General features: G+C 40.5%; 1 protein-coding gene across 3 annotated transcripts in view; it reads right to left on the reverse strand.

Annotated features, from left to right (window-relative positions):
* Positions 1-27,576, reverse strand: part of RSF1 (remodeling and spacing factor 1) — a 165,371-nt gene that overhangs the window by 32,682 nt on the left and 105,113 nt on the right. For 2 of the 3 annotated variants that reach the window (XM_017344448.3, XM_051822018.2), the window contains exons 6-10: positions 16,603-18,374; positions 14,772-14,978; positions 12,898-12,945; positions 5,017-5,121; positions 2,894-2,973 (exon numbers count right to left, since the gene is read on the reverse strand). In XM_017344448.3, the coding sequence (XP_017199937.2) occupies positions 2,894-2,973; positions 5,017-5,121; positions 12,898-12,945; positions 14,772-14,978; positions 16,603-18,374 (2,212 nt within the window). The remainder of the gene's footprint in view (positions 1-2,893; positions 2,974-5,016; positions 5,122-12,897; positions 12,946-14,771; positions 14,979-16,602; positions 18,375-27,576) is intronic. The other variant, XM_002708674.5, reaches the window with a different exon arrangement.

Raw genomic sequence — 27,576 nt, forward strand, 5'->3', positions numbered from 1 at the left:
CCAAGTCCTTGGGCCTCTGCACCCAGATGGGAGACCTGGAAGAAGCTCCTGGCTCCTAGCTTCAGATTGGCACAGCTCCAGCTATTGAGGCCGATTGGGGAGTGAACCAGTGGATGGGAGATCTCTCTCTCTGCCTCTCCTCCTCTCTCTGTGTAACTTTCAAATAAATAAATAAATCTTAAAAAAAAAAAAAAGAAAATGCCTATTTAGAAATATAGATGACTTCATTTAGAATTTAGACTATTCAGGTATTCTTGGAGCTATACATAACAAAAACCTTGTTAACCACATTATTAGTGAGAATCTGCAAACAGCAGCAACAATTCATTAACTACTGGCTTTGTGCTATTCTGGTCTTAATGTTACAATGACTTCATTCTCCTTTTTATGACCCAGTCTCACTTAGAACTCAGTGTATGATCTAAAGACATAATCACAGATGTCCTCCTAAAGGATGACATTTAAGTAAAGAGAATTAAAAACAGGAGAAAAAAGCAAAGCAACTTGTAAATAAGGGAAAAGAACCAATATTAACCACAACCAGCATTTTCCACTAACCTTTTCCATGTATAGATGGTATAAACACAATAGAGCTCCAAAGAACAAGCACATATAACCTGAACATTAGACAAAATTCTTTTTTTGCATAAAAATTTTATTTATTTATTTGAAAGGTAAAGAGAAACAGAGAATGAGCTCTCATCTGCTGGTTCACCCCCAAAGGCCCACAATGGCTGAGACTGGGTGGCTTACAACAGGAGCTAGGAAGCCAATCCAAGTCTCTTATCTGGGAGGTAGGAACCCAATTGTTGAAACCATCACCACTGCCTCCCAGGGTCCATATTAACAAAGATTCAGGAGCCAGAGCTGAGAATGGAACCACATCAGGATGTGAGTGTCTCAACTGGTGTCTTAACTGCTGGCTAACTGCCTGCCTCCTGAATTTCTAGTAGTTCATATTCTTGACTCTTAAAACATATATTCTCTCTCAAGCTCCTACTAGATGAGTCTGTTAACTATTTTCATTGATGAATCAGATCAGCTTTAAAACTGTTTAGTTGTCAGAAGGACAGGTAGATTTGACAAAGACCAAGGAAATGGAAAATCTAAATATTTATGATTTCATTTGAAGTACATTTAGTTAGAGCTTTCCCACTGTCAAAACTCCGCATATCCAAATAGTTCTAATAATTGTATATAGGATTATTTTTGAAAATATCTTTAGAAGATATTGCAAATACTTTAAACCCAGTTATCTGTCAAAAGCAACCCAGGATTGCTAAATGCAAAAATATTTAGACAACTGATTTAAGAAAAAAAAAAGTCAACTTTACTGATTAGCCTGGCTTTAAGTTAAATACATCGATTATGTGATAGATAGCTCAAACAAAATAGTAAAAAACAAAACCGAACCCAACTCATCCTACATTCTGGAGGCTGCAGTCATTTTTAAGGTTCACCTTTGCACAGGGTAAACTGAGTAGAAGCAGACCCTGAACCAAAGAATTAAAGAAGTATAGCAAGTGAAAGTAATAAGGCCAATTAGGAAACACTGCTTACAATTTCCCATACAATTAAGTCCTGCATATTAATCCCCTAATCGTTACCATCTTATTGTCACAAAGCCTGCACTTGTTAAGGCCTCCTAGATTACTGCAACATTCCCAACTCTAATTGCTTCTTCTTACTGTTATTGGAACATTTTTTTCTGATATAAAGACCTGATTATGCATAGCAATACTCCGATGTCTCCTTCACAGCTTGCAGGCAATAACTCAAATACCCTAGCCAGGTTTGTAAGATATTCACAATCTGGACTCACTCTGCTTTTGAAGTGGTACATCTCCTACCAGTCTCCTCCTCTGCTACACTTTGCTGTTGCTCACATTTGCTGGGAAGGCCCTTTCTTTTCATTTGCACCTGAATAACCCTCACTCCTATGAGAACCCAAAAGCTCCTATACAATGTTCTTACATGGCTGTGAATCTGCCTTGATTTTTCTATTTTATTTTATCATTGATTCATGTGTCTGTATTCCATGGTAGAGTGCTGAGTATCATGTAAGCAAGAACTCTTACATTTTTTCCAATTTGATACAAAGTAGGCGCAAATGAATGTTTAAAAATAGACTCATTATAGTAAGGCACATAATAAACACAAACTTACTATCCCGATACTGAACCAACTTCTGAGGATAAGGCTTACATGCAGTCTGACTTTCTCCTAGGAGCCTTCTCAACTGCTTTAGACCACACTGCTGTGGCATATTGAAGAGGGAGGCATCTCTTACAGTTAGCAGGATATAGGCCAGCCTTAAACTACTCTATTTCATCAGTGTTAATTCTACCCACCCAAAGAAATGATTATCGGGTAACCAAACCATAGATCAGTTCTCATAGTTTTCTTGTATTTACTACAGCACTTAGGTGGAAGTCTCTATGATAACACGTGCCAATATTAATTCACAGCAGGGGATGGCAAAGTTTTCTGTAAAGGACAGATAAAAAATAATGCAGCCTTGGCAGGTCATGGGGTCTCCTCCTAACACCCAACTCTGTTGCTGTAAGGCAAAAGCAAACACAGATAGCACAGAAACAAAAGGGACAGAGCTGTGTTCCAGTAAAAAGTCATTTTATGGGGTAGTGAAACTGGAACATACTATGGCATACATGGCATATGACTTTCATGTGCCATGAAATAGGTATCTAATGTTTATTTTTTTCCAACCCTTGAGAAACCTACAAACCATTCTTAGTATAAAAAACAAGTAGGCAAAGTTTGCCAAGAGGCTGGTTTTTCTGATCCCTGCTTTAAATGGGTGCATTCACCTATATTGCAAGATGACTCTGCTGACATCTTTCCAAATAAAACGTTAACACACATTCTGAAATACCTTCGTTCAGCACGCTCCTTCTTCTTTAAGGCAACATCCAGATCTTGCAGCTGTTCCTCTAATTTTTCACATAGTAGTTTCTGAAGGAGCAAAATATGTGTGTCATTTTTAATACATTTCCATGATCATCTATCATGTACACATTAAGCTCATGAGTACCATGCTGAACAGTTAGTAAACAATGAAACTTTCCCTGGGTTTAATAAAGAGGTGCTTTGGGTTGGCATTGTGGCACAGCAGGTAGAACCGCCACCTGCAGCGCCGGCATCCCATATGAGTGCCGGTTTGAGTCCTGGCGGCTCCACTTCTGATCCAGCTCTCTGCTATGGCCTGGGAAAGCAGAAGATGGCCCAAGTCTTTGGACCCCTGCACCTGCATGGGAGACGCAGAAGTTGTTCCTGGCTCCTGGCTTCAGATCGCTGCAGCTCCGGCCGTTGTGACCATTTAGGGAGTGAACTAGAGGATAGAAGACCTCTCTCTCTGTCTTTTAAATAAATAAATCTTTGAAAAACAAATGAGCAGGTGTTTCAACTGCCATTGAACAAAGATGAGCACAGTATTTTTGAAATAAAGCATGCATCAGAGAAGCTTATAGCTTTGCCAAAACACAGAAAAACCATATTCTTAAGGCTATACTAATGGCAGTAACCAATGCTGAAAATAGCATGTGGTTCAACAGTATATATAACAGTGACTATAATTTTTTTAAATTTAAAAAACATTAAGGGTGAAGCTTATATATACATAAAATATAGTAGCACTAGTCACTATTTTTAAGGAGTGAGGATGGAAAATAATGTATAAAAAAAAGCCACATGGTTATTTGGTTCAAATAGAGTTGACAAATGTTAACTAACAGTACTCTGCTAAGTCGCAGATGTCTCTTTCACTGAGAAATGTATAAAATCTCTACTTTTTATGTAGTTTTAAAAATTTTATTATTCTTTACCTTTTATTTATTTGAAAGCAGAGAGACAGAGAAAGGGAGTTAGAGACAGAGATCTCCCATCTGCTGTTTGAATCCTCAAATGTCTGTAACACTGGAGGCTGGACCAGTACAAAGACAGAAGCTGGGAACTCAATCTGGGTCTCCCTCATGGGTGGCAGGGACTCAATACTTGAGCCATCACCTACATCTCCCAGTGTCAGCATTGGCAGGAAGCATGGATCAGAAGCAGAACAATGACTCAGATCCAGGCACTGCAATCCAGGATGTACGAGTTCCAAACAGCACTGACCACTGTGCCAAATGTCTGCCCCTCATAGTTTTTAAAAACAGAATGAGACTGGGCTGGCAAGACAGTGGACACGGTAGTACAGAAAATATCCTGTCCCTTAGCTTCCAGAAGAAATTCACCTGAATCAAGATAAAAGAGAAAGACAATCCATGTTTCTGCTAACCCTGAAAATGTCTAAAACAACTACTGACAAAAAGTAGGGAGAAATGAAAATGGAGGATGAAACAAAGTAAAAAACAAAAGGAAGAAGCTAATTTCTTTCTTTGTATATATCTAAATTTGGTCTTCTTTGTGCTTGTAACAATCAAGAAATAAAGATATTTTTATGGGGCTGGCACCGCGGCTCAATAGGCTAATCCTCCGCCTTGCAGCGCCAGCACACCGGGTTCTAGTCCCGGTCGGGGTGCCGGATTCTGTCCCAGTTGCCCCTCTTCCAGGCCAGCTCTCTGCTGTGCCCAGGGAGTGCAGTGGAGGATGGCCCAAGTGCTTGGGCCCTGCACCCCATGGGAGACCAGGATAAGTACCTGGCTCCCGCCTTCGGATCAGCGCGGTGCGACGGCCGCAGCGGCCATTGGAGGGTGAACCAACGGCAAAAGAAGACCTTTCTGTCTCTCTCTCTCTCTCACTGTCCACTTTGCCTGTCAAAAAAAAAAAAAAAAAAGATATTTTTATGAATATAGAAGGCTTTTGAGAATTGATTTAGGAAAAAAAAAAAACAAATGGAAGACCTAAAAGATGTTTATAAAAGGTAAAAACCTAAAAAAGTGGTAGACATTTTTTAAAAGTTCCTTTGAAGAGTCAAGTTGTTTAGTGATGATTACAAGGTCTCATTATTTTGAATGCAAAACCAAGTACTGGAAAAACAGAGGTGAGCGGGAGGCATACATGTTGGCAAGGGGGGCAGAACCATTCTCCATCAGGGATGATCATCAGGGGCGGGCGGAGGCAAGCGGTGTGGTAGCCACTGTCACAGGAGTCACACAGAAGAATCTGAAACAAACCACAATAAAGTCAACCTAACTCTATGACTAAAATTCAGTGATTCTTATTAAGAGAAAAACATTTCAATATTTCTTAGTACTCTACTGCAAAGTTAATGAATAAAAAAGTGCTGATAATAACAGCTCTGATGTCAATTTTAAAAAAATATATAAAAACAAAATTCTTAAAAACTAAGAAACCATTTTTTTCTTAGTTTTATTTATTTGTTTTTGTTTACTTGAAAGGCAGAGCAACAGAGAGAGAAAAAGAGACATCTTCCTTCCACTACTTTACTTGCCCACAACAGCCAGGGCTGAGCAAGGATGGAGACAGGGGTTAGTAATTAAATCCAGGGCTGGCGCTGTTGCATACTGGGTAAAGCTGCCAGCTGCAGTACAAGTATCCATATCATATGGGCGCCGGTTTGTGTCCCGGCTGCTCCACTTCTGATCCAGCTCTCTGCTATGGCCTGGGAAAGCAGTAGAGGATGGCCCAAGTCCTTGGGCCGTTGCACCGCATGGGAGACCCAGAAGAAGCTCCTGGCTTCAGATCGGCGCAGCTCTGGCCACAGCAGCCTTCTGGGAAGTGAACCAGTAGGTGGAAGACCTCTCCTCTCTCCCTCTCTCTCTCTGCCTCTCTGTAACTCTTTCAAATTAAATAAATAAATCTTATTTCCTTAAAAGAATTAAATCCAGGTCTCCCATATGGGTGGCAGGGACCCAAGTACTTGAAGGTTCACATGCTGCAGCCTCCCAGGGTCGGCATTTGCAGGAAGCTGGACTGGAAGCGCAGGCTGATGGATATGGGATGCAGGTACCCAAGAGGCACCTGCTTTCTAAGAAAATGTTAAGCTATAAAATCAAATGAAAAATAATGAGAACCTTTCTAAATTAAGAGTTAGGATAATTTTATAGTGAGCCGTGAGACAGGAACACATTCCTTACAACAAAGTTTTCAAGCTCAAGTATCGCAAACTTGTCCACAATATACAGAATTTTAAAAATATAAAAACTTTCCACTTTAAATAGCATCTGAGTTATCTCTTAAGAAACACTTATGGTTCCCTTTCTCATGAAAATTCAAGGAGGGAAGAGATGAGGTATAGAAAAGGATGGAGCTCTATTCAGAACCCTCAAGTTCAAATACAAAGGCTAATAAATGGTCATAAAATTGTTATTTTTACGGCTACTTGAATATAAGGTGACCAGCTCTATAAAATTTAATAGTATATTCCTGAATGTTTAACTTAAAAATTTTTTTATTTTAAAATAATTTTAGACTCATAGAAGAGTTGTGAAGATAGTGGAGTTCCCATATGCCCTTCATTAAGTTTTCAGTAACTACAAGACATTCATCAAAGCTATAATACCATGTTTCACTAATTTCCACTATTGTTCTTTTTCCGATTCTGAATCCAAGACACTATTTTGTATTTAGTCATGTTTCATTAGTCTCATCTGATACGTAACAGTTTCTTAGTCTGTTTTCCATAACTTCGAGTTTAAAGATTAGTCAGATACTAGACTGTCCTCGAGTTTGGGTTTGTTCATTATTTTCTCATTAGATGGGGGTTATAGTTTTTGGAGAAGAGTAACACAGAGGGGAAGTATTCTGCTCACTGGAACATATCATGAGGCTCATAATAACAATACAACTTATTACTGGTAATATTAACCTTGATCACTTCATTAAATTAGCATCTGTTGGCTTTCTCCAATGCACAGTTACTACTTTTCATTTTCCATACTCTATTCTCGTAAGTCTTACTCATGCTTAAAGGGAGGAAAATTAAGTTTCCTGTATATAAAAATATTGAAGAATTTGTAGATATAAATTAAATTAACAAATATTTTGAAAGTGTTTTAGGTAGCAAGGTGGACATGAGTCTATGTATGTGAGAGGCTAAAGAACAAAACTGGGAATATTTGTATGGCTGAATAAGGAAACAAATGTAGAAGCACGCCCTGAAGCAGACCAGCACTTGCACGAAAAGTCTTGACATCAAAACAACCTAGTTAGGTAGGCCCCAGCTCTCTCCCGGAGCAGCTTAGGGGAAGCATCCCCAGCTGGCACCAAGTCGAGTACTGGTCCAATGACACTTAGCTGACAATGTTCTGGGAGGAATTTCAGGAATTCCATGCCCAGGAAGCCCCCCACCCAGCAATACCTCAGATAGGGAGGGCTCACAGTCCAAGACTGGGCCCTCAGCTCTTTCCCAAGATGCCAGCATGCTCTATCAGGTGTATTTCTTTTCAATAAATTTCATTACCTCGCTTTTCACTACTCTGTCTCACATTTGAATTCCTTTTGGTTTGAAGGCAAGATCCTCTGAGCAGCCATCTCCGTAACTTCTAGAGGCAGCCAGGAGAGACTGAGCATAGCAGTAAGTTCTGAGCAGCATCGCTCTGTGGCACGCTCCACGTCTAGCTGCCTTCTGTTTCTCCCTGCCTTGTCTACCCTTCTATACTGGCGATGAAAGCCAATATTTCAAGGAGACAGAGACTTGCCACTTTTTTTTTTTTAATAAAGATTTCTTTATTTAAAAGGCAGAGTTATAGAGAAAGAAAGAGAGGGAAAGATATAGAGATCTTCTATCTGCTGGTTCACTCTCCAAATAGCTGCAACAGCCCAGGCTGTGGAGTTTTTTCCAAGTCTCCTGTGTGGGTGCAGGGGCCCAAGGGCCTGGTTTCAGTCAGCCCTCCCTACTACTGAAGAATGCCAAGGAATTCCCATCTCCTTTGCCACCGTTTTTAAAAGCTCTAGCGAGAACTGGTGGTCTTTTTTCTTTAAGATTTATTTATTTATTTATTTGAAATGCAGAGTTAGAGAGAGGCAGAGGCACAGAGAGAGAGAGGTCTTCCATGTACCGATTCACTCCTCAGGTGGCCTCCAATGGCCAGAGCTGTGCTTATCTAATGCCAGGAGCCAGGAGCTTCCTCCGGGGCCCAAAGACTTAGACCATCTTCTACTGCTTCCCCAGGCCATAGCAGAGAGCTGAATCAGAAGTGGAGCAGCCAGGACTTGAACTGGCACCCACACAGGATGCTGGTGCTTCAGGCCAGGGCTTTAACCTGCTGTACCATAGCATTGGCCCAAGAGGTTGATTTTGCTTTGGCACTGTAGGTGACGGCTTTACCCACTAGGCCACAGCATGGCTCTCCCCCCAACCCCCTTTTAAAAAATTTATTTATTTCAAAGGCAGAATTAGACAGAGAGGGATCTTCTATCTGCTGGTTCACTCCCCAGATCATTGCAATGGCTAGGGCTGGGCTAGACAGAACCCAGGAGTCAGGAGTTTCTTCCAGTCTTCCACATAGGTACAGGGGCCCAAGCACTTGGGCCATCCTCTGCTGCTTTCCCAGATAGACTAGCAGGGAATTGGATTGGAAATGGAGCAGTTAGGACTTGGACTGGATCCACAGGGGATGCTGGTGTCTGTCACATGTGGTGGCACCAAGAACTAGTCTTAAGACAGTTTCTCTTGCTATCTTTTACCATCAACCAGGTCCTGACATAGTCAGGTTTTCTAACCCCCTCTTAAGTGGTTTCTAGATTAGGAAGAGCGAGCCTCTTGGGCTTTTCCTCACTAAATTATCAAAGTTTCTCTGTCCGCCTATTGAAGATGCCTCTGTTCTCTGGCTGAGGGCAATAACGACTCCTTAAAGTCACAGAACTCTACAGTTGCCACTGCCTCTCCAATTAGTCCTGAGGCCTGACAGGATAAAACAGGCTGTGAACGCTGCTGTCCTTTCTGAATCACTGTAAGCGGCTGAGTTGTTATTGTGACCAGCTATTTTTGATTTTTGTCATCAAGCTGTGATTCTCTGAAAACATTAGCAATTAAGTTTACAGAGCTCTGTCTTTTAAGAAAACATGTTGCTTCTATATGGAAGTGCTTTGTTTTCTAGTGAAAAGTTTCTTGAGATTTCTAGGGCTAGCAACTTTGGTAATGTGCAATTGTGTAAGAAAAGATAAAGTGAAACTGGTAAACATTGTGTGTTCTTTTTATTAAAAGGTGGTTTTCTCTTAATTTAGAGGTGCTAAGGATTGTTTCAGGATGTGAACTGAACGAAAAAGTAGGTTGGAAAGAAAGATGTGGAGGAAGCTATTGTCACCACTGATCTGAACATAAAGCATGAGGCCAATGAATGAACAGATAAGAAAACAGACCAGGCAGGTGTAGCAGAAGAGACTGAATCCCAATCTGTATTCAGATTGGGGTTTCTATGAACCTGAGTTATTTACCCAGTTGTCTTAACAATATGAGGATGAGAATGTATTCCTGGTGACAAAGGTTAAGGATTTCTTGATAGAAGGAGAAACTGAAGGAAAAAGTACTTTGTAGAAGAGATCAGGTTGGTTAAGATTAGAAGGAAATTATTTTAAAGCTAGCTGAAACATCATATGTAGTGAAATAAGCCAGTCCCAAAGGGACAAATACCATATGATCTCCCTGGTCTGTGAGAATTGATATAGCACCAAAAATGAAGTCTGTAGAAGTGAAACCGATATTTCAAGAAGAGATGACTTGAATGGCCCTTGTCTTGAATATCAAGCAACAGTTTTTTCTTCATAATATTTGTTGAACTCTTTACTTAATATAGAGTTACTCATATGTATATAGTCAACTGAGGATGGATCTGGCGCTGCGGCTCAATAGGCTAATCCTCCGCCTGCGGCGCCGGCACACTGGGTTCTAGTCCTGGTCAGGGCGCCGGATTCTGTCCCGGTTGCCCCTCTTCCAGGCCAGCTCTCTGCTGTGGCCCGGGAGTGCAGTGGAGGATAGCCCAAGGCCTTGGGCCCTGCACCCGCATGGGAGACCAGGAGAAGAACCTGGCTCCTGGCTTTGGATCAGCGCGGTGCATGGGCTGCAGCGGCCATTGGAGGGTGACCCAACGGTAAAGGAAGACCTTTCTCTCTGTCTCTCTCACTGTCCACTCTGCCTGTAAAAAAAAAAAAAAAGTGGGAATAAGAGACGGAGGAGGAAGTTTATAACTGTAAATCTGTATAGTTCTGCATACATTCCTATAGCCTTACTTCTAAGGGTGCAGTTTGAAAACTTGCCATGGGACCCCAAATCTCATTAAGCTGGGTGATAAAAATGCTATCTTACGTGTTAAAGTGATCATATTAAGTGTTAAATTGAACATATAAATAGGACTGTTAAAGTAATAATATAAATAGGATCAAGTGTCTGGCAATAATAATAGATGAAATTAAAAGGAGAGAAAGTTCCAATATGGGAAGCAGTCCACTCATAGAATCATAATTGCTTTAAGCAGCACTCTGACCTCAGAATCAGCCCTTAAGGCATCCTGGTCTGGCTGAAAAGCTCATGAAACCATTCTAGGCATGGAAAGCCAAGACACTGTGGCAAAAAATGTTCTACATGAAGGATCTCTGTGAGTGAGACCCCAGCAGAAAGAAGTGGCCATCAAAGAAGGATGTACCTTTCTCTGAAAGGAGGAGATAACTTCTACTTTGCTCATGGCCTTGTCTAAATACTGACAGAGTTTGCGGATTTAAAAGGCTTCCACAGCATAAGCAGCTCATGTCAAGAGCCTCAGGTAGTCACTGATGTCAAACATGAGAGTGTTAATTGTTAAACTGACAACAGGAGTCACTGTGCACTAACTTCCCATGCAGGACCTCTGTCCTTTATGAGTTGCATTATGAGAGTTAATGAAAAAGCATGTTATCAAACAGTTTTTTCATACATTTTGTGTGTGTGTGTGTAAACTGTTGAAATCTTTACTTAGTATAGAGTTGGCTTCTGTGTACAAAGTTAACTGAAAATGAATCTTAATGGAGAATGGGACGGGGAAGGAGAGAGGGAAGAGGAGGAAGGGTGAGAGTATGGGTGGGAGGGCAGGTATGGTGGGAAGAATAAATATATTCCTAAAATTGTATTTATGAAATTTGTATTAATTACATAAATGGTTTCTTTTGGGGAAAATAAAATACACTAGCTGATATTTTAAGTAAGTCCAGGTAACAGGATCACCTGATTCTCTACCTGTGTGTTCCATGACGTATTTAAGTATCAAGTAAGGGGTTCATATGCTGATGTCATGTGCTAATCCATTTTAAAAATATTATTTATTTATTTATTTAACAGGTAGAGTTAAAGACAGTGAGAGAGACAGAGAGAAAGGTCTTGCTTCCGTTGGTTCACTCCCAAAATGGCAGCAATGGCCGGAGCTGCCGGAGCTGTGCTGATCAGAAGCCAGGAGCCAAGTGCTTCCTCCTGGTCTCCCATGCAGGTGCAGGGCCCCGAACACTTGGGCCATCCTCCACTGCCTTCCTGGGCCACAGCAGAGGGCTGGACTGGAAGACAAGCAACCAGGACTAGAATTGGCGCCCATATGGGATGCCCGCGCCACAGGCGGAGGATTAACCTAGTGCGCCAGGGTGACGGCCCCATGTGCTAATCCTTTTAATTAAGCCTTTTCTGTGTTTTTGTAGCTGACCTAGGGAACAAGAATTTTATGCATCTTGGGAAGATTTCTCATGTTTTTTATTGTATTGATTGCTTCAGAGAAATGTGTCAAAGGAGTTAACATGATCTGTCTGTTTTAAAATACTTCAGTGATTATCTTAACTGATTATATCTATTCCATAGCTTTGCCTCTATCAGGTTAAATATTACTTTATTTTGATCAAATGGCTTAAACCTCTGATAATTTGTTAAAGCTTTTTTTTTTTTTTTAATATTTATGTATTTGAATGGCAGCATTACAAAGAGAAGACAGAAAGAGGTTTCACATCTGCTGGTTCTCCTCAAATGGCCACGATGCTGGGGCTGGGCCAGACTGAAGGCAGGGGCCTGGAGCTTCAACCAAGTCTCCCATGAGGGTGCAGAGGCCCAGGCATTTGGGCCATCTTCCACTGCTTTCCCAGGCACATTAGCAAGAAGCTGGGTTGGAAGTGGAGCAGCCGGGACATGAACCAGCAGCCTATGGGATGCTGGCGTTGCAGGTAGTAGCTTAACCTGTTACACCGTAACTCCTGATGAAGCTCCTGGCCCCTGGCTACTGCCTGCCCCAACTAAGGGAGTTGTGGCCATTTGGGGAGTGAACCAATGGACAGAATTTCTCTCTTTTTCTGTCTCTCTGCCTTTCAAATAAATAAAATAAATCTTTAAAAAAATAAATTTCCATGACTCTTTCTGCCCCACTGATTGGACACAGCTTCAATCCTTTAAACTTGTCAATCAAAGAATAAGACACTCTCTTTGGCACCATTTTGTGTGATAAAAGAGCCCTCACTTGAAAGCTACTTGGAGTCCCCAACCCCAACTGGGTCCATCAGGAGGCTCTCTGCTTTCAATAAAACTTCTGCTTTGTTCACCGTCATTGTCTTCTTCGGGGTAGGACAAGAACCAGCATTGATTCTCTCCCCTGTGGCAGACAGTATGAACCAGGGCACCAATTTCATTTCTCAATTGTTTCTATGGTAAGATGTAATCTGAATTTCAAATAATAAAAGTACAAGTTAACTTTTAGGAAGTACTGTATTTCTAAAATGAAGGCAGTCTCTACTTTGCAATAAAGTTAAAACTCCACTAAATAAATACTACCATCTGAGATTTCCAAGTAATAATTCATTCATTTTGTCTAAAGCATCTTGAAAGTCTTTTACAGTTCTACATTTATGAAAGAATACATTGCTTTCTGTTGTAGGTTCAATGAAGCCAAGGACCATGTCTTTCTAGCTCAGCATCATTTCTCTACAACATAGTAGCCCCTTGGTATTTTGACTTTGAGATTAACCTTAGCCACTTACCAAAGGAAAGTCAGCACATCTGAGATCTTCAGTTTTCAGTGTCATTCTCTGGCACAGTAAACAGTAGTGAGATTGTCTAAGTAGTCATTAAAATAGTCAAATAAATAAAAATCCTATCTGTTCCAAAAAGGGCTCAACTTTTTCCTTTTTCTCAATGTCAATTCTACTCACCATTTATTATTTTCTCATATCCCTTTGTCCCTAATAGCTCTTGCTGTCTTAGTAAAAATGCATTCTTCTCAGAGCTAAAGTTATTATCTGGTTCTAAATTATATCTTTTGCTTGAACTCACAGAAACCACTGGGACATGAGAAACTTCACTGATGAGTTTAGTTTCCAGATACAGTTTCAGTGGTAAGGAAGAAAAGAACAAGTAAACCAGAATTAATTTTAACCCAGCACATAAAAGATCCATCCCTTTCCATGAGTTATAAAAGTACTGTCAGGGGCTATTGTGTGACACAGCAGGTTGAGTTGCTGACTGTAGTATCAGCATGCCATATGAGCGCTAGTTTGAATCCATGCTGCTACACTTCTAATTCAGCTCCCTGATACTGTGCCTGGGGAAGCAGTGGAAGATGGCTCAAGTACCTGGGCCCCTGCCACCTATGTGGGAGACCCAGATGGAGTTTGAGGCTCCTGGCTTTGGCTTGGCCTTGCCCCAGATTTTGTGGCCATTTTGCTAGTGAACCAGCAGTTGGAAGATTTTTCTCTTCTGCTTCTCCATCTCTGTAACTTTGCCTTTCAAATAAACTCTTAAAATAAGAAAACAAAAACAAACAAACCTGTCAGAACTACGTGGTATCAGTCTCACTTTTCAATGAAAAATTCAAGATAAAGAGAGGGAGGTAATTACAGCATACAGCAGGATCTGGAGACAGCATCCCATATGGGCGCCAGTGCAAGTCTGGCTGCTCCACTTCTAATCTAGCTCCCCACTAATGCTCCTGGGAAAGCAGCAGAGGATAGCCCAAGTCCTGGGACCCCGCACTCATGTGGGAGACCTGGAATAAGCTCCTGGCTCCTGGCTTAGGATCGGTTTAGCTCTGGCTGTTGAAGCCATTTGGGGAGTGAACCAACGGATGGAAGACCTCTTTCTCTCTGTCTCTACCTCTCTATGTAAATAAAATAAATCTTAAACAAAACAAAACAAATTTAAGATCTGAATATATGTCTCAATCCCACACTTTTCCCAACATATCCCATAACTTTCTAGGAAAGAAGTAGAGAACCACATCTTAATTTTTCAAAACTATATGATCTCACAACATTTCTCCTCAGTATATTCTAGTCACACAGAAGGAGCTTTCTTTACATTTCTACTCAATTAAAGAGAAGTTGCCTTCAAACGCAGTTTTATTGAAAGAGCACAGTTGCTCAGAACTGGGTGTAGCATCAGTGTTTCTTCAATAGCCTCACTTATGAACTGCAAGCTATATAGATTAGGAATTGGTTCTTCTGATGCAGGCCATTTTTGAAGAGCTTACTTTCTAAGTAACAAAGCTCCATATAAATCTGGTACTATTCTTCTGAATGTATCTGGTCTGTGATTTATTCTCTTAAAAGATTTGTAAGGACTGCTCTATTTAAAAAACTGTAAAACCCTACAAGGTTACTTCTTGACTTAGGTGGGTATATCACTGCTAACCGAGAAAACATCCATAGCTAAATCAGGTAGAATGAAAGCAGAATCCTGATCCTTGGTCTCCCTAAAACTGGGTTATTACTTTCAGAAACATAAAGGTGACTTTGTAGCATACAATCTCTGCAGCATTCAAAAATTCAAGTCATGATTCAACACAAAAGACGTAGCTGCTCCGGGCAATCACTGCGCGCCTGTAATACGAACACTGCTAATTTACATTGGCACATACGAGTTCGGGATGGTTTGGAAGGCCACATTTCTTGCATGGTTCATCATCGTCTGCTAGGACGGCTTCTTCACTTTCCTTTTCTTCTTCCTCTTCTGAAGCTGCAGATGATTTTTCACTGTCAGATCCTTCACTTTCATCATTGCTGGAATATTTCCACCTGCCACGTGTTCGAGAACCAGTCCATCGAACTTTGCCTTTGGGTTTTACCTTTGTATAAAATAAAATGTTGGGATAATTTGATATAACAAATTTTAGAAATATAAAACTTCTGGTACATGTCCATTGTGGGATATTTAGTCAATATACAAAGAAAAAATGTAAATTACTGTATCCTTATCATCAGATATACCAGCTATTAAATTTTGGTGTATTATTTCAAGTTTTTCTGTATTTTTGGGTTTTAGAAATGTAATTATAATGACCATTATGTCTTTTCCTTAGTCTGTATAATATGCCACCACACGAGTGTAATTTATCTAACCCCCTATTAGACATTTAGGTAGGTGTTTCCCATTTTTTTCACTTCTATGAACAATATATCTTCACAAGATTTTACACATCTTTATGGTTAGGATAAATTCCTTGAAGAGGATTCTGGGTTAAAGGCCACGCACATTCTAAAGCCTGTATAATGGAAAGATGACTATATACTCACTGTATTATGCAAAATTTAAATTCCATGTTAAAGCTAAATTTTCAAAGGTCAGACCTTTTACATATAAAAACCCTGAGAAACTTAAAAAAAATAGGTTCACAATTTTGTTAAAAGTTATTACTTAACTGTACTATCTTTTAACAACTGTTTATTTCTGTTCATCCCTACATTATAGGTCTCCAGTAAAGAATAAAAATATTCTAACAGCAGAAATAAGAAAACTTTTTTCTAAAAGTAAAGAATTAAAAGTTCAGTATTTCAGGGAATAAAGAATTACTTATGAATAGCTTAATTATTTAAATAAACTAAAAACAAAAATAATGCTTTTAATTATTCTCCTATAGACTAATCAAGAACTTGTAAAAGATTCTGCTTAGAATAAGAGCGCCAGATAGATTTCTTGCTTCTAAAACTAACAACTGAAATAGGTACTCTCATACACTGGTAATGAGATGGCACATTAATAGGACATTTTTGGAAGGCAATGTAGCAGTAACCCTCAACATTTAAAGTACATGTGCCCCTTGACCCAGTTATTCCAATTCCAGGAGTCTATTCTAAAGAAATACTCACTAAGTCCAAAAGGATCTTCAATGCAGCACTGCCTGTAATAGTGAGAAATTGGAAACAACCTAAATGTCGATCAGTGAGGGAGTAGTAAATAAACTGAGGCACAGCCACACTATGGAGTACTATGTAGTGGTTAATAAACAAAGTGTGGACTGTGTCCTGACATGAAGAGTTCAGAGACACGCTGCTAAGGGAAAAGCTCACAGAAAAATGAGCACACTTGATCCAGTTTATTTTTTTAAATGAGTTGGCAAATATTCATGACCATACACTAGAATGCATATAGAACGGAATGGAAAGATATGGACCCCCAAATGTTAGTAATGCTTGTGGGGAATTTCTATTTTATACTCTTTGGCTGTTAATTTGACTGGCTTACAAAAAGAATATTTTCCTATTCTATTTATATTAGAAAGGAAAGCTTAAAAGATTATAGAGTCTGCAACTTTATATGTGCAGATAACAACAGAGAAAAATATCTCAGAGAAAGATACATTTTTAGTTGTCTTTGAATGACTGTATTTCAGCTAAAGAGAACGACTTAATAAAACTTTAAATCCAAAAGTTTCTGATAAAACTTAAGTGTCACAGTAGAATAAATTTTACCTTGCTTATTTTAGAATTTGTATCTTTCTCCACTTTTTTCAAACTTTCTTTTTTTTCTGTTTTTTGCGAAGCTGCTGACTCTTCTTCCACTTCATCTTCTCCTTCCCCCTTTTTTTTATCAGCTTTCTGGTCTCTGATCTCAGCCACTTTTGCTGTGGGCCTAGATATTCTTGGAGACCTCCTTAACGTACGGCCCATATTTGCTTTCTCTTCTTCTTTTTCTGTCTTCTCTTGCTTGTGTTCTAGTTCTAGAATTTTGGGAGGAGAATCTGTCTTCTTTTTCCGACTTGATATCCTAATTGTTAACTTGATGCCCTCTTTTTGCCTTTCAGAAGTTATCTCTGTATTTTCTGTGGTAGCAGTTTCTTCGTCAGGAATCAGCTTATATTTAAATTTGCTTTTTTGCACAGAACCCTTTGTTTCAGAAGGCTCCTCTATGCCAGAGGGCTGGGCATTGCTGGGATTATCCATTTCTACCTTCATGGACTCAGAGTCCTCTTTCGGGATATCTGGATCTGTTTTTTCCAGGGAGTGACCAACATGACTTGTACTCTTATTTTCAACGACTTCATTTTCTGAGGCCAGTTTTTCATAGTGGGAAGTCATTGTAGGCGGCTGAGAAAATTCAGCTGTCCCAGGAGCACCTAGCTTTTCTGATTCAAGAGCACTCCTTGGAACTTCTTCTGGTATTGGACTCAACCTTTGCGGATCCTTATCATGAAGAATCTTTTTGGACTTCTCTGGCTTTTCAAGACATTCTAGGACTGGTAGACGCTTATCCTTCTTACCTTTGGGAGACCTGTCCTCAATTTTCATGGTGCAGGTGTCAGTGGTAGATAAAGCAGCTTTTAAAGAGAGATCCTTTGCCATCTCAGAAGACTCAAGAGAGGTTTCCATTTCTACAAGATCAGGTTCTTCTATCTGCCCTTTTAGATTCTGGGTCTCTGGGGCTGACACTGAGCTACCTGTCTCTTTCCCTGCAGGGACCACTTCTTTCTCATGCTCACCTGTTTTCATATTTGTTATGACAGAATTCAGGGCCTCTGCTCCATTTCCCTCCACGATGACACTTCTGTCCTTGCAGGGGCTATTGTATGCATCTTCTTTTGCTTCGTAAAACTTTGTCTCGATTGGTTCAGTCTTAAAATTTGGAGTTACCTTGTCATCACTAACTTCTCCATTTACCATTTGCTTCCCTTCGTGGCTCAGAGCAGTGATTGTAGAAACCCTTTTACAAGTCTCCTCCTCTTGTTTGATTTCATCTTTCAAAAACTCTTTTGTTGGAGTAACAGACTTACACAAAGGTCCTTTCACTGGACTGTCAAAATCATCGCTCAGTTTAATTTCTCTCTTTTTTAGTGGTATCTTTGCCTGCTGGTCATTTTTAAGTTTTTCTGTTTCCTCAGTAGATTTCTCCGTGATGTCTTGAGAAGTCTTAACGCTGCCACTGAACTCCAGTCTCTCCGGCTCCTGCACAAGCCTGTCCGTGTTACCTTTGGGATCTCTAGGATCTGCTCTACATTCCTTTATTTCCACTTTAATGGGTTTGACGTTTTCCTTGAAAGAATCACTTTCTTCTTTGATAATCTTTTTTTCCTCAATTTCTGGCAAAGATTTTTCTAGCTTGACGATGACTGGCAGCTTCACAAGTTCCTTTTCTTCCTCCTTTTCTACTTTCACAGTGGTGCCCTCTACAGCACTGGCAGCAGAATGGTTTTCTGCATCTACTGGCTGCTCTTTGCCTTTCATCTTTTCGTCATCCTTCTGCTCCTCTACAAATCAAAACAGTTTAATTAGATAAACAGAAGCTTCCAAGGATATACAATATAAAAGGCTTCCTGTACATTTTCATTCACAGTTTCTCTCCTAAAACAGGTAGCTTTTGTCATTGGCTATTTGATGATAAACAATCTGACAATCAAAAAAAAATTCTCAAGCACAACTTGTAGATATCAAAAAAACTAGAAAGACTCATGTTTCTGCTTTTTACTTTTAGCTATGGAGTTCTCAGTGGAATGCAATGAGATATCTGCACAACTCAAATAATCTATTCACACTCAAAAGATGGCTCAAAAATACAAAACTGAAAATAGTACATGCAACATTTTTAAAATATCATATTTGTTTGATATTCTTGATGGCAAACCACTGACACGTCATTTCACTAAGATAACGTCAGCATGTAAGTGGGAAAATGAAAACCAGAGAAAAGGAAAATAAAATAAAATAAAATAAAAAGACCTAACCCTACTATCCAGAGGCAATCACTAGTAACATTTTAGGTTATTTCCTTCACATAGTTGGGATCAATTCTTACCTTCAAACATTAACACTTTTACAATACTAAACCCTATACTTCTATACATTCTATAATGTGGTTATGCAACAAATTACTTTATCATCTGTCATTGCTCAACATTTCAGAGTTAATACTTTATAAAGAAACTACTGTCAATTCCCCTTTTTGCCTTTTTGGGTTTAAATTTTTCAATCTTTTTTTTTTTTTTTTTTTTTTTTTTGAGAGGTAGAGTTAAACAGAAAGAGAGAAACAGTGATAAAGACCTTCCATCTGTTGGTTCTCTCCTCAGATGACCACAATGGCCAGAGCTGGGACTATCCAAAGCCAGGAGCCACGTGCTTCTTCCAGGTCTCCCACGTGGGTGCAGGGTCCCAAGCAATTGGGCCACCCTCTACTGCCTTCCCAGAAGCATTAATAGCAGAGAGCTGGATCAGTAAGAGGACCAGCCAGGACTTGCACTGGTATCCTTATAGGTTGCCAGTGCTGCAGGCAAAAGCTTAGCCTACTACAACCACAGTGCCGGCCTCTAAATTTTCAACTTTTATGGAGCAGACTGAAGCCTAACAAAACTCATCTTAGGTGAATCATATCAGCTCTGAAAAGGGCTACACAGAGTGCACAGATGCCCTAATCTGGTGCCCAAAGAATGTGAGCACAGTGTTTTCAGAATTGACTGACTAGTAATTTTAGCACATTCTTCATCACTTTGCCTCACCATCACAACTAAGAAACTCTAATTCTAAAAAGTTTTACCAAGAGAGCAACTTCTTTAAAAATTATGAACAGATCATTGTTGGTCAACCAGAGAAACTACATAGGAGATGAAGTAGGGTATGTTATTTAAAAATAAGAATGTAATATTTAAAATGAGTATTTTCATACAAACCTCATTTTTTAAAATGTCAGATCAGAGGTGATTTGGTTGGAACCAGGATAAGATGCTCATGTTCTTTAATAGAGTGCCTCCTGACTCCAGGTTCCTGCTAATACAGATTCTAGGATGCACAAGTGATAGCTCAAATGACTGGGTTCCTGTCACTCACATGGGAGACTGGGGTTCCTATCTCCCAGCTCAGGCCACTGGTGCCATTTGGGGAGTGAACCAGCCAATGAAAGATCTCTTTCTCCGCTTTCCCTCTCCAGGTTCCTGCTAATGCAGACCTAGGTGGCAGTGAAGATGGTTGAAGTAACTGGGTTCTTGCTACCCATGTGAGAGATGCAGACTGAATTCCTGGCTATTGGCTTTGGTTCCAGCTACTGCGGGCATTCAGAGAGGAAATCAGCGAGTGGGAGCTTTCTCCCTGTCTCTCAAATAAATAAATGTAAGTTAAAAATAAATTAAAATAAAAATAGAACTACCATGTGGCCCAGTGATCCCACTATTTGGGTCTTTACCCAAAGGAAATAAAATCAGCTTGTTGAAGAGCTATCTGCACATTACATTCACTGTAGGATTAACCACATCCATTGATGCATGAATGGATAAAGAAAGCAGTGTACACACACACACACATAATGAAATACTACTCAGCTTTAATATCTTTAGTGTATCCATTCTATTTTTTATTTATCATTAAATTAATTACTTGAGAGGCAGAGAGACAAAGGGCTCTTATCCCTGGTTCATTCCCAAATGCCTGCAATGGCCAGTACTAGGTGGGGTTGAGTCTGGGGAGTGAGGAACTCCATTACTTGAGCCACCACCGCTGCCTCCTAGGGTCTACATCAGCAGAAAGTGAAGTCTGGGGCAGGAACAGGTATTAAACCCAGGCACTCCCAAATGGGACACAGGCATCACAAGGACAAAATCTTGTCCCTGAGCCTTTAAAAAGAAAATTCTATCATTTTGATGAGTCAAACTGACAGAAGCTTTGAGGAGAATGATGGTTACCTGTGGCTAAGGACGTGGTGGGGCTTGGGAGAAGCTGGTCAACAGATACGTTTCGGTAAGGAGGAATGAGTTCAAGATATACTGTACAACATGGTGGCTATATTGAAAGCTGCTAGAAGAGTAGATTTTAAATGTTCTTACAGTGAAACAGTAAGTATGTGAGGTAATATCTATACTGATCAGCTTTATTTAGCTATTCCACACACAAAACATCATGTTGTAGACTATAAATATATACAATATTTGGTCAACTAAAAACAAGGACATGAATTTTTAAACCCTGCAATTTGACACCCTGGGCTCTCCTGATCACAGTGAGACTCCTGGAACTTCTGATTGTTGAATTCTTATGAGATACTGGGTTCCATAGAACATGAGGCTTTTAAGACACTGTATTTCTGTATCTACTCAAAGTGGATCCCATCTACTTGCTCTGGGATAAGTCAGTTCTTAGATAGCAATATGAACCACTGCACAAATGACTAAAGGGACTACTACTCAGCACTGCATGTGGATGGCAAGCTGTGAACCCTATCCCAGAATGATCTTGGACTGATACCAAGTGTGGCCTGTAGTATTCTTATGAATCTATTACTTAAGAGGAATCTAATTAGATTCCTGATGCATACAGGAGAACATGAAATCACATTGTACACAGAAATACTCTATTGTGCAAACTATTCATTAGCTAAAACTTTGATTCATTTAAGGTCAAGCTGTGAGCTTATCCAGTTCACAAGCTGAGTTTCCGCACTATGCCATATTCTACTTTCACTGTTTTTATGCAAAAAATATCCCAGATAATGATACAGTAAAGTGACCGAAGTTCTTTATCTTTTTTTTTAATTAATTTATTTATTTGAAAGTCATAGTTACACAGAGAGAGGAGAGGCAGAGAAAGAGAGAGCTAGTCCATCGATGGTTTGCTCCCCAGACAGGTGCAACAGCTGGAGCTGCACCAATCCAAAGCCAGGAGTCAGGAGCTTCTTCTGGGTCTCCCACATGGGTACAGGGGCCCAAGGACTTGGGTCATCTTCTAGTGCTTTCCCAGGTCATAGCGGATAGCTGGGTCAGAAGTGGAGCAGCTGGGATTCGAACTGGTGCCCATACGGGATGCTGGCACTGCAGGTAGTGGCCTTACCTGCTGTGCCACAGTGTCAGCCCTGTGAAGTTGTTTTATGTTTAAAAATCTCATGTTTTGGGCAGGCATTGTGGCATATCCCATGTTGGAGTGTCATTTTGAGTTTCATTTATTCTGCTTCCAATCCAGCTTCCTGTTAACGTGCCTGGGAAGGCAGCGGAAGATGGCCTTAGTACTTGGGATCCTGCCACCCATGTGGGGGACTTGGATGGAGATTATGGCTCTTGACTTAAGCTCGGCCCAGCCTATTGTGGCCATCTGGGGAGTGAACCAGCAGATGGAAGCTCTTTTTTCTGTTGCTCTGCCTTTCAAATAAACAAATGTCAAGAAAAAAGTCATTTCTTTCCAAAACACCGTCATTTTGAATTTAGGCTCCATTGTCAGGAATTATGTTCACAATGACCAAAAGAAGAATACAAGTAGATTACATTTTCTAAATTTGAGCCATCTACATTTATTTTGAAAAATTTTCCTCTTCAACAGATTAAAAAAGCCATTTCCTGAAGATGGGCTCATTAAAGAATCACATCCACATTATTATTATTTTTTTTTTTTTGACAGGCAGAGTGGACAGTGAGAGAGAGAGAGAAAGGTCTTCCTTTACCGTTGGGTCACCCCCGCAATGGCCGCTGTAGCTGGCGCGCTGCGGCCGGCGCACCGCGCTGATCTGAAGGCAGGAGCCAGGTGTTTCTCCTGGTCTCCCATGCGAGTGCAGGGCCCAAGCACTTGGGCCATCCTCCACTGCACTCCCGGGCCACAGCAGAGAGCTGGACTAGAAGAGGAGCAACCGGGACAGAATCTGGCACCCTAACCAGGGCTAGAACCCAGGGTGCCGACGCTGCAGGCGGAGGATTAGCCTATTGAGCTTTGGCACTGGCCCCACATCCACATTATCTACAGTCATATTAAGATTCTCATCAGTGTTACAAATACAGCTAGGTTGGGACACTACATTCTGTACCAGAGTGCCTCAGACTGAGTCCCGCCTGTGCTTGCAATCCAGCTTCCCAGTGCTAGTTTGAGTTCTAACTACTCTGCTTCCTACCCAGCTTCCTTTAAATGTGCCTAGGAAGGCAGCAAATGATAGTCCAAGTACTTGGGTTCCTGCCACCCACAAGGGAGACCCAGATGGACTTTACCTGGCCCAGCCCTGGCTACTGCAGGCATTTGGGGAGTGAATCAGCAGATGGAACATCTGTTTCTGTTACTCTGCCTTTCAAAAATTAAAAGAAGTAAAGATATTAACTACGATAGAAAATATAAAAACTGACTTAACATCTCCTGTGTGTTTCCAGTAATTCATTCACTACCCATAAGAGTATTTCCAATTACGCTGACATGTTGAAATGTTCATTCTAGTTTCATACAAATAATTTTTTACTGTCTACAAACTCCACATAAAAGAAAGACATAGATAAGCATGCACTATTTTTCTCTTTGGAATAAATAAGCTACATACCATAGCATTAAAAACAAAATTTAAGATTTCAGTACTCCCTGACCCCTCTCAATTTCTTCATTGGAACTTTTTCCATTACCTGTCACAGTTCTCAGTATGGACTGTTTTACAATATATGTTATGGACTAATTGTGTCTCTTCTCCCCAGATTTATAAGTTGAAGCCCTAACCTCCAATGTACCTATAAGCAGAGGCCAGGAGAGGTAATCTGGGAGGGAATGATGGTTAAATGAGGTCAGAAAGATTGGGCCGCAAGATGACTGACACGGTGCTCTCATATATAATTAGTGCAAGAGCCACCAGATCACTTTGTCTCTGTACAAAGAAACAGAGGATACAGTGATAAAGTGATCATCTGCAAGCCAGAGTCCTCATCAGAAACCGAATCTGCTACTTCAAGCTCCAGAACTGTGAGAAAATTTCCACTGTTTAAATCACCCAGTCCATGGCACTTAGTTATGGCAGTCCAAGCAGACTCACACTGTAAAGTGTACTTTGCCATGTTGAATTTAAACTTTATATCAGATACCATGCTTATAATGAGCAAAGGCAGATCATCTGTGGTTATTTTACTTATAATCATAGTCTATCTTTCTGCAATCACCATCTCTCTTCTATTTATACTGACATGTGGAATTTTCAATCTAACTTTGATTATTTAACATTGATAAAGAGGTGAGAACAAATATTTTACTTTCACATTAACTATGCTACAAGAAAAACAAAATTTAAGAGTAAACACTAAGTCCAATTTTTGGAGGGTAAAAAAAAAAAAAAAAGAAATATGGTGAACTACAGACTGTGAATCCCATCTTAGAGGGAGCAACTATTACTTGGCCAAAGCACAGTTCTGACATGGGAAAATGATGGTCTGTAGCTGTCAACTCTTCAAATTTTCAATTTTTGGGGGCTGGCGCTGTGGCGTAGTAGGCTAGGTCTCTACCTGAGGTACTGGCATCCCATCTGGTTGCCAGGACACTGGCTGCTTCTCTTCCAATCCTGCTTATGGCCTGGGAAAGCAGTGGAAGATGGCCCAAGTGCTGGGGTCCCTTTACCTGTGTGGGAGACCCAGAAGAAGATCCTGGCTCTTGGCTTCAGATTGACTCAGCTCTGGCTGTTGCTGCCATTTGGGGAGTGAACCAGCAAATGGAAAACCTTCCTCTCTCTGTAACTCTACTTCTCAAATAAATAATTAAAAAAATAATTTCAATTTTGGATGTGACAGCAACTCAAATTTTTAAAAAGTACACTTATGAAAACCTGTATTCCCTCAATGCTGCATTATACATATAGCCAAAAAGTGAAGACAACTGAAATGTCCATCAAGTGATGGATACCAAACGTGGTATATTCACAGAGAGGAATACTGCTCATCATAAAAAGGAGTATGTATTGACATATGCTACAACACAAAGAAACTTTGAAAACATTAATGTAAGTCAATGAAAGCAGACACAAAAGGCCACATATTGTATTATTCTATTTACATTAATAGTCCAAAAGACACAAATACATGGAGATGGAAAGATTAACGGTTTCCAGGGGATGAGAGTGGGGAGAAATGGCAACTGAGTGTCAAATGGATACAAAATTTCTTTGTAGGCTGATGAAATTAGATTTAGAACTGGAATTAGACAGTGGTTATGGTGGCACAACAGAGTAAATCATGAAAACCACTGAATTACATACTTCAAAATAGTAACTTTTATCTTAGCCTCTTTAAAGCTGCACTATATAAAGCAAGATAAACATTATTTTGGACCAACTTTAGCCTGTAAACTTCCAGCTGAGAATTCTATTCTATACTAGAGACTCTCAAATGATACTCCCTTATCTGTTTACATGTAGTCAGAAGTATATGACTGCAAGAAGTAACAAAAGAACAGTCTTTTTCCAATGAGTTAAACCACAACAAAAACAATGAAGATAAATTAAAGGTTAGTTGAGTTTCCCTTAACATTGCTTTCTTTCCCCAGCAAAGATTATTTTTAACTTTTGGTTCCTTCTAATTTAAAATATGGTATCGAATATTGAGTGAAATAAATTTCAAGGTGTTCACTAAGCCCAATAGCTTTCAGTTCTACACATACTAGACCACACTAAATGACACCTAACATTAACTTGAACATCTACCACAATCTGAAATTACAACTCAACAAGTATATAAAAGTTTTAAGCTTTGTGTTATGATTGATCCTAATATAAATGGGATAAAAGTAAAAACTCCCAGAAAATCTCGGAAAAAGCCTAAAGAAGGTGGGATTTCAGATGGCTTTTGAGGTATAATCAAATTTTACACTGGTTGCTGGTGTTGTCACATCGCAGGTTATGGTGAAGTTTGCAACCAACGCCAAGCTTCCCATGTCCAAATGCAGTTTCAAGACCCAGCGGCTCTGCTTCTGACCCAGCTCCTAGCTAGTGCCCAGGGAAGGCAGAGGAAGATGGCTCAAGTGCCTGGGTCCCTGCCAGCCACATGGGAGACCTGGATAAAGTTTCAGGCTTGAGCCGGCGCCGTGGCTCAATAGGCTAATCCTCCACCTTGTGGCGCCGGCACACCGGGTTCTAGTCCCGGTCGGGGCGCCGGATTCTGTCCCGGTTGCCCCTCTTCCAGGCCAGCTCTCTGCTATGGCCAGGGAGTGCAGTGGAGGATGGCCCAGGTGCTTGGGCCCTGCACCCCATGGGAGACCAGGAAAAGCACCTGGATCCTGGCTCCTGCCATCGGATCAGCGCGGTGCGCCGGCTGCAGCGGCGGCCATTGGAGGGTGAACCAACGGCAAAGGAAGACCTTTCTCTCTCTGTCTCTCTCTCTCACTGTCCACTCTGCCTGTCAAAAAAAATAAAGAAAGAAAGAAAATTAAAAAAAAAAAAAAAAAGTTTCAGGCTCATGGCTTGGGCCTGGCCCAGCCCTGGCTGTTGTGGTTATTTGGGGAGTGAACCAGCAGATAGAACTCTCTTCTCTTCACTGTGTGTGTGTATTTGTATGTGTGTGTGTGAGAGAGAAAGAGAAAGAGAGAGAGATACTGCTTTTCAATAAATATATCTTTAAATTTTTATACCAAGGATGGGATGGGCACATTTTTGCTTTACTGTTCTAAGTATGTTAGACAATCCTTAACAATGTTGCCAACCTTCAAGCTATTCTTCCCAAGTCATATCACTCCCCAACTGCATCCAGTGGCTATGTTTGCTTATATCTGAAAGTAAAGCAAATAGTAAACAAGAATCATATTTCTTTGATCCTGCCATGGAACAGACCACAATAAGTATCCCAAGAGGATGCAGTGAGAGAGCTTTGGGGCTAAATAATGTGATCCACTCCTACCAATTACATACAAGTGCAGCACTGAGAGTGCACAGGGGCTCTGCAGACAGACTCCCTAGGTTTTAATACTGAATCTAACAATAGACTGTGTGACCTAGAGGAAGTTATTTAAATCACTTTGTTTCACCTCCCTTGTCTGAGAACAGGAAATGATAATGTATAATCATCCCCACCCTTATTTATGTCATTTTTTAGATGGTTTTACTTTCTGAGGTTTCAGTTAACCACAGTGAAAGTACAGTCTGAAACAAGAAAAGTGAGGGGTGGGTGCTATGGCGCAGCGGGTTAAAAGCGCCGGCCTGTAGTGCCAGCATCCCATATGAGTACAAGTTCGAGTCCTGGCTGCTCCAGTTCCCACACAGCACTCTGCTAATGGACTGAGAAAGCAGTTAAAGATGGCCCAAGTCCTTGGGCCCCTGCACCCATGTGGGAGAACTGGAAGGATGTCCTGGCTCCTGGATTCCGATGGGCCCAGTTCTGGCCATTGTGGTCATCTTCCAGTGGATGGAAGATCTCTCTGTCTCCACCTCTCTCTCTAACTCTGCCTTTCAAATAAACAAATCTTAAAAAAAAAAAAAAAGTCAGTATATTATAATAAGATAGTGCACCAGCTGTAGCGGCCATTTGGGGGGAGAAACAACATAAAGAAGACCTTTCTCTCTCTCTCTCTCTCACTCTTCCTGTCCAAAAATAAAAATAAAAAATAAAAGAAAAACTGTAGTACTACTAGAAGCTCCCTCAAAGTATTGCTAAGAGGATTCAATGAAAATTCATATGCAGCATTTGGTAGACTACAAAGAACACAGAATGTGCTCAACAGATGGTAGCTGTCGTTACTGTCTGTAGCAATCCCCCCTCAGCT

Source organism: Oryctolagus cuniculus, chromosome 1 (assembly GCF_964237555.1).
Source record: "Oryctolagus cuniculus chromosome 1, mOryCun1.1, whole genome shotgun sequence".
Taxonomy (NCBI): Eukaryota; Metazoa; Chordata; class Mammalia; order Lagomorpha; family Leporidae; genus Oryctolagus; species Oryctolagus cuniculus.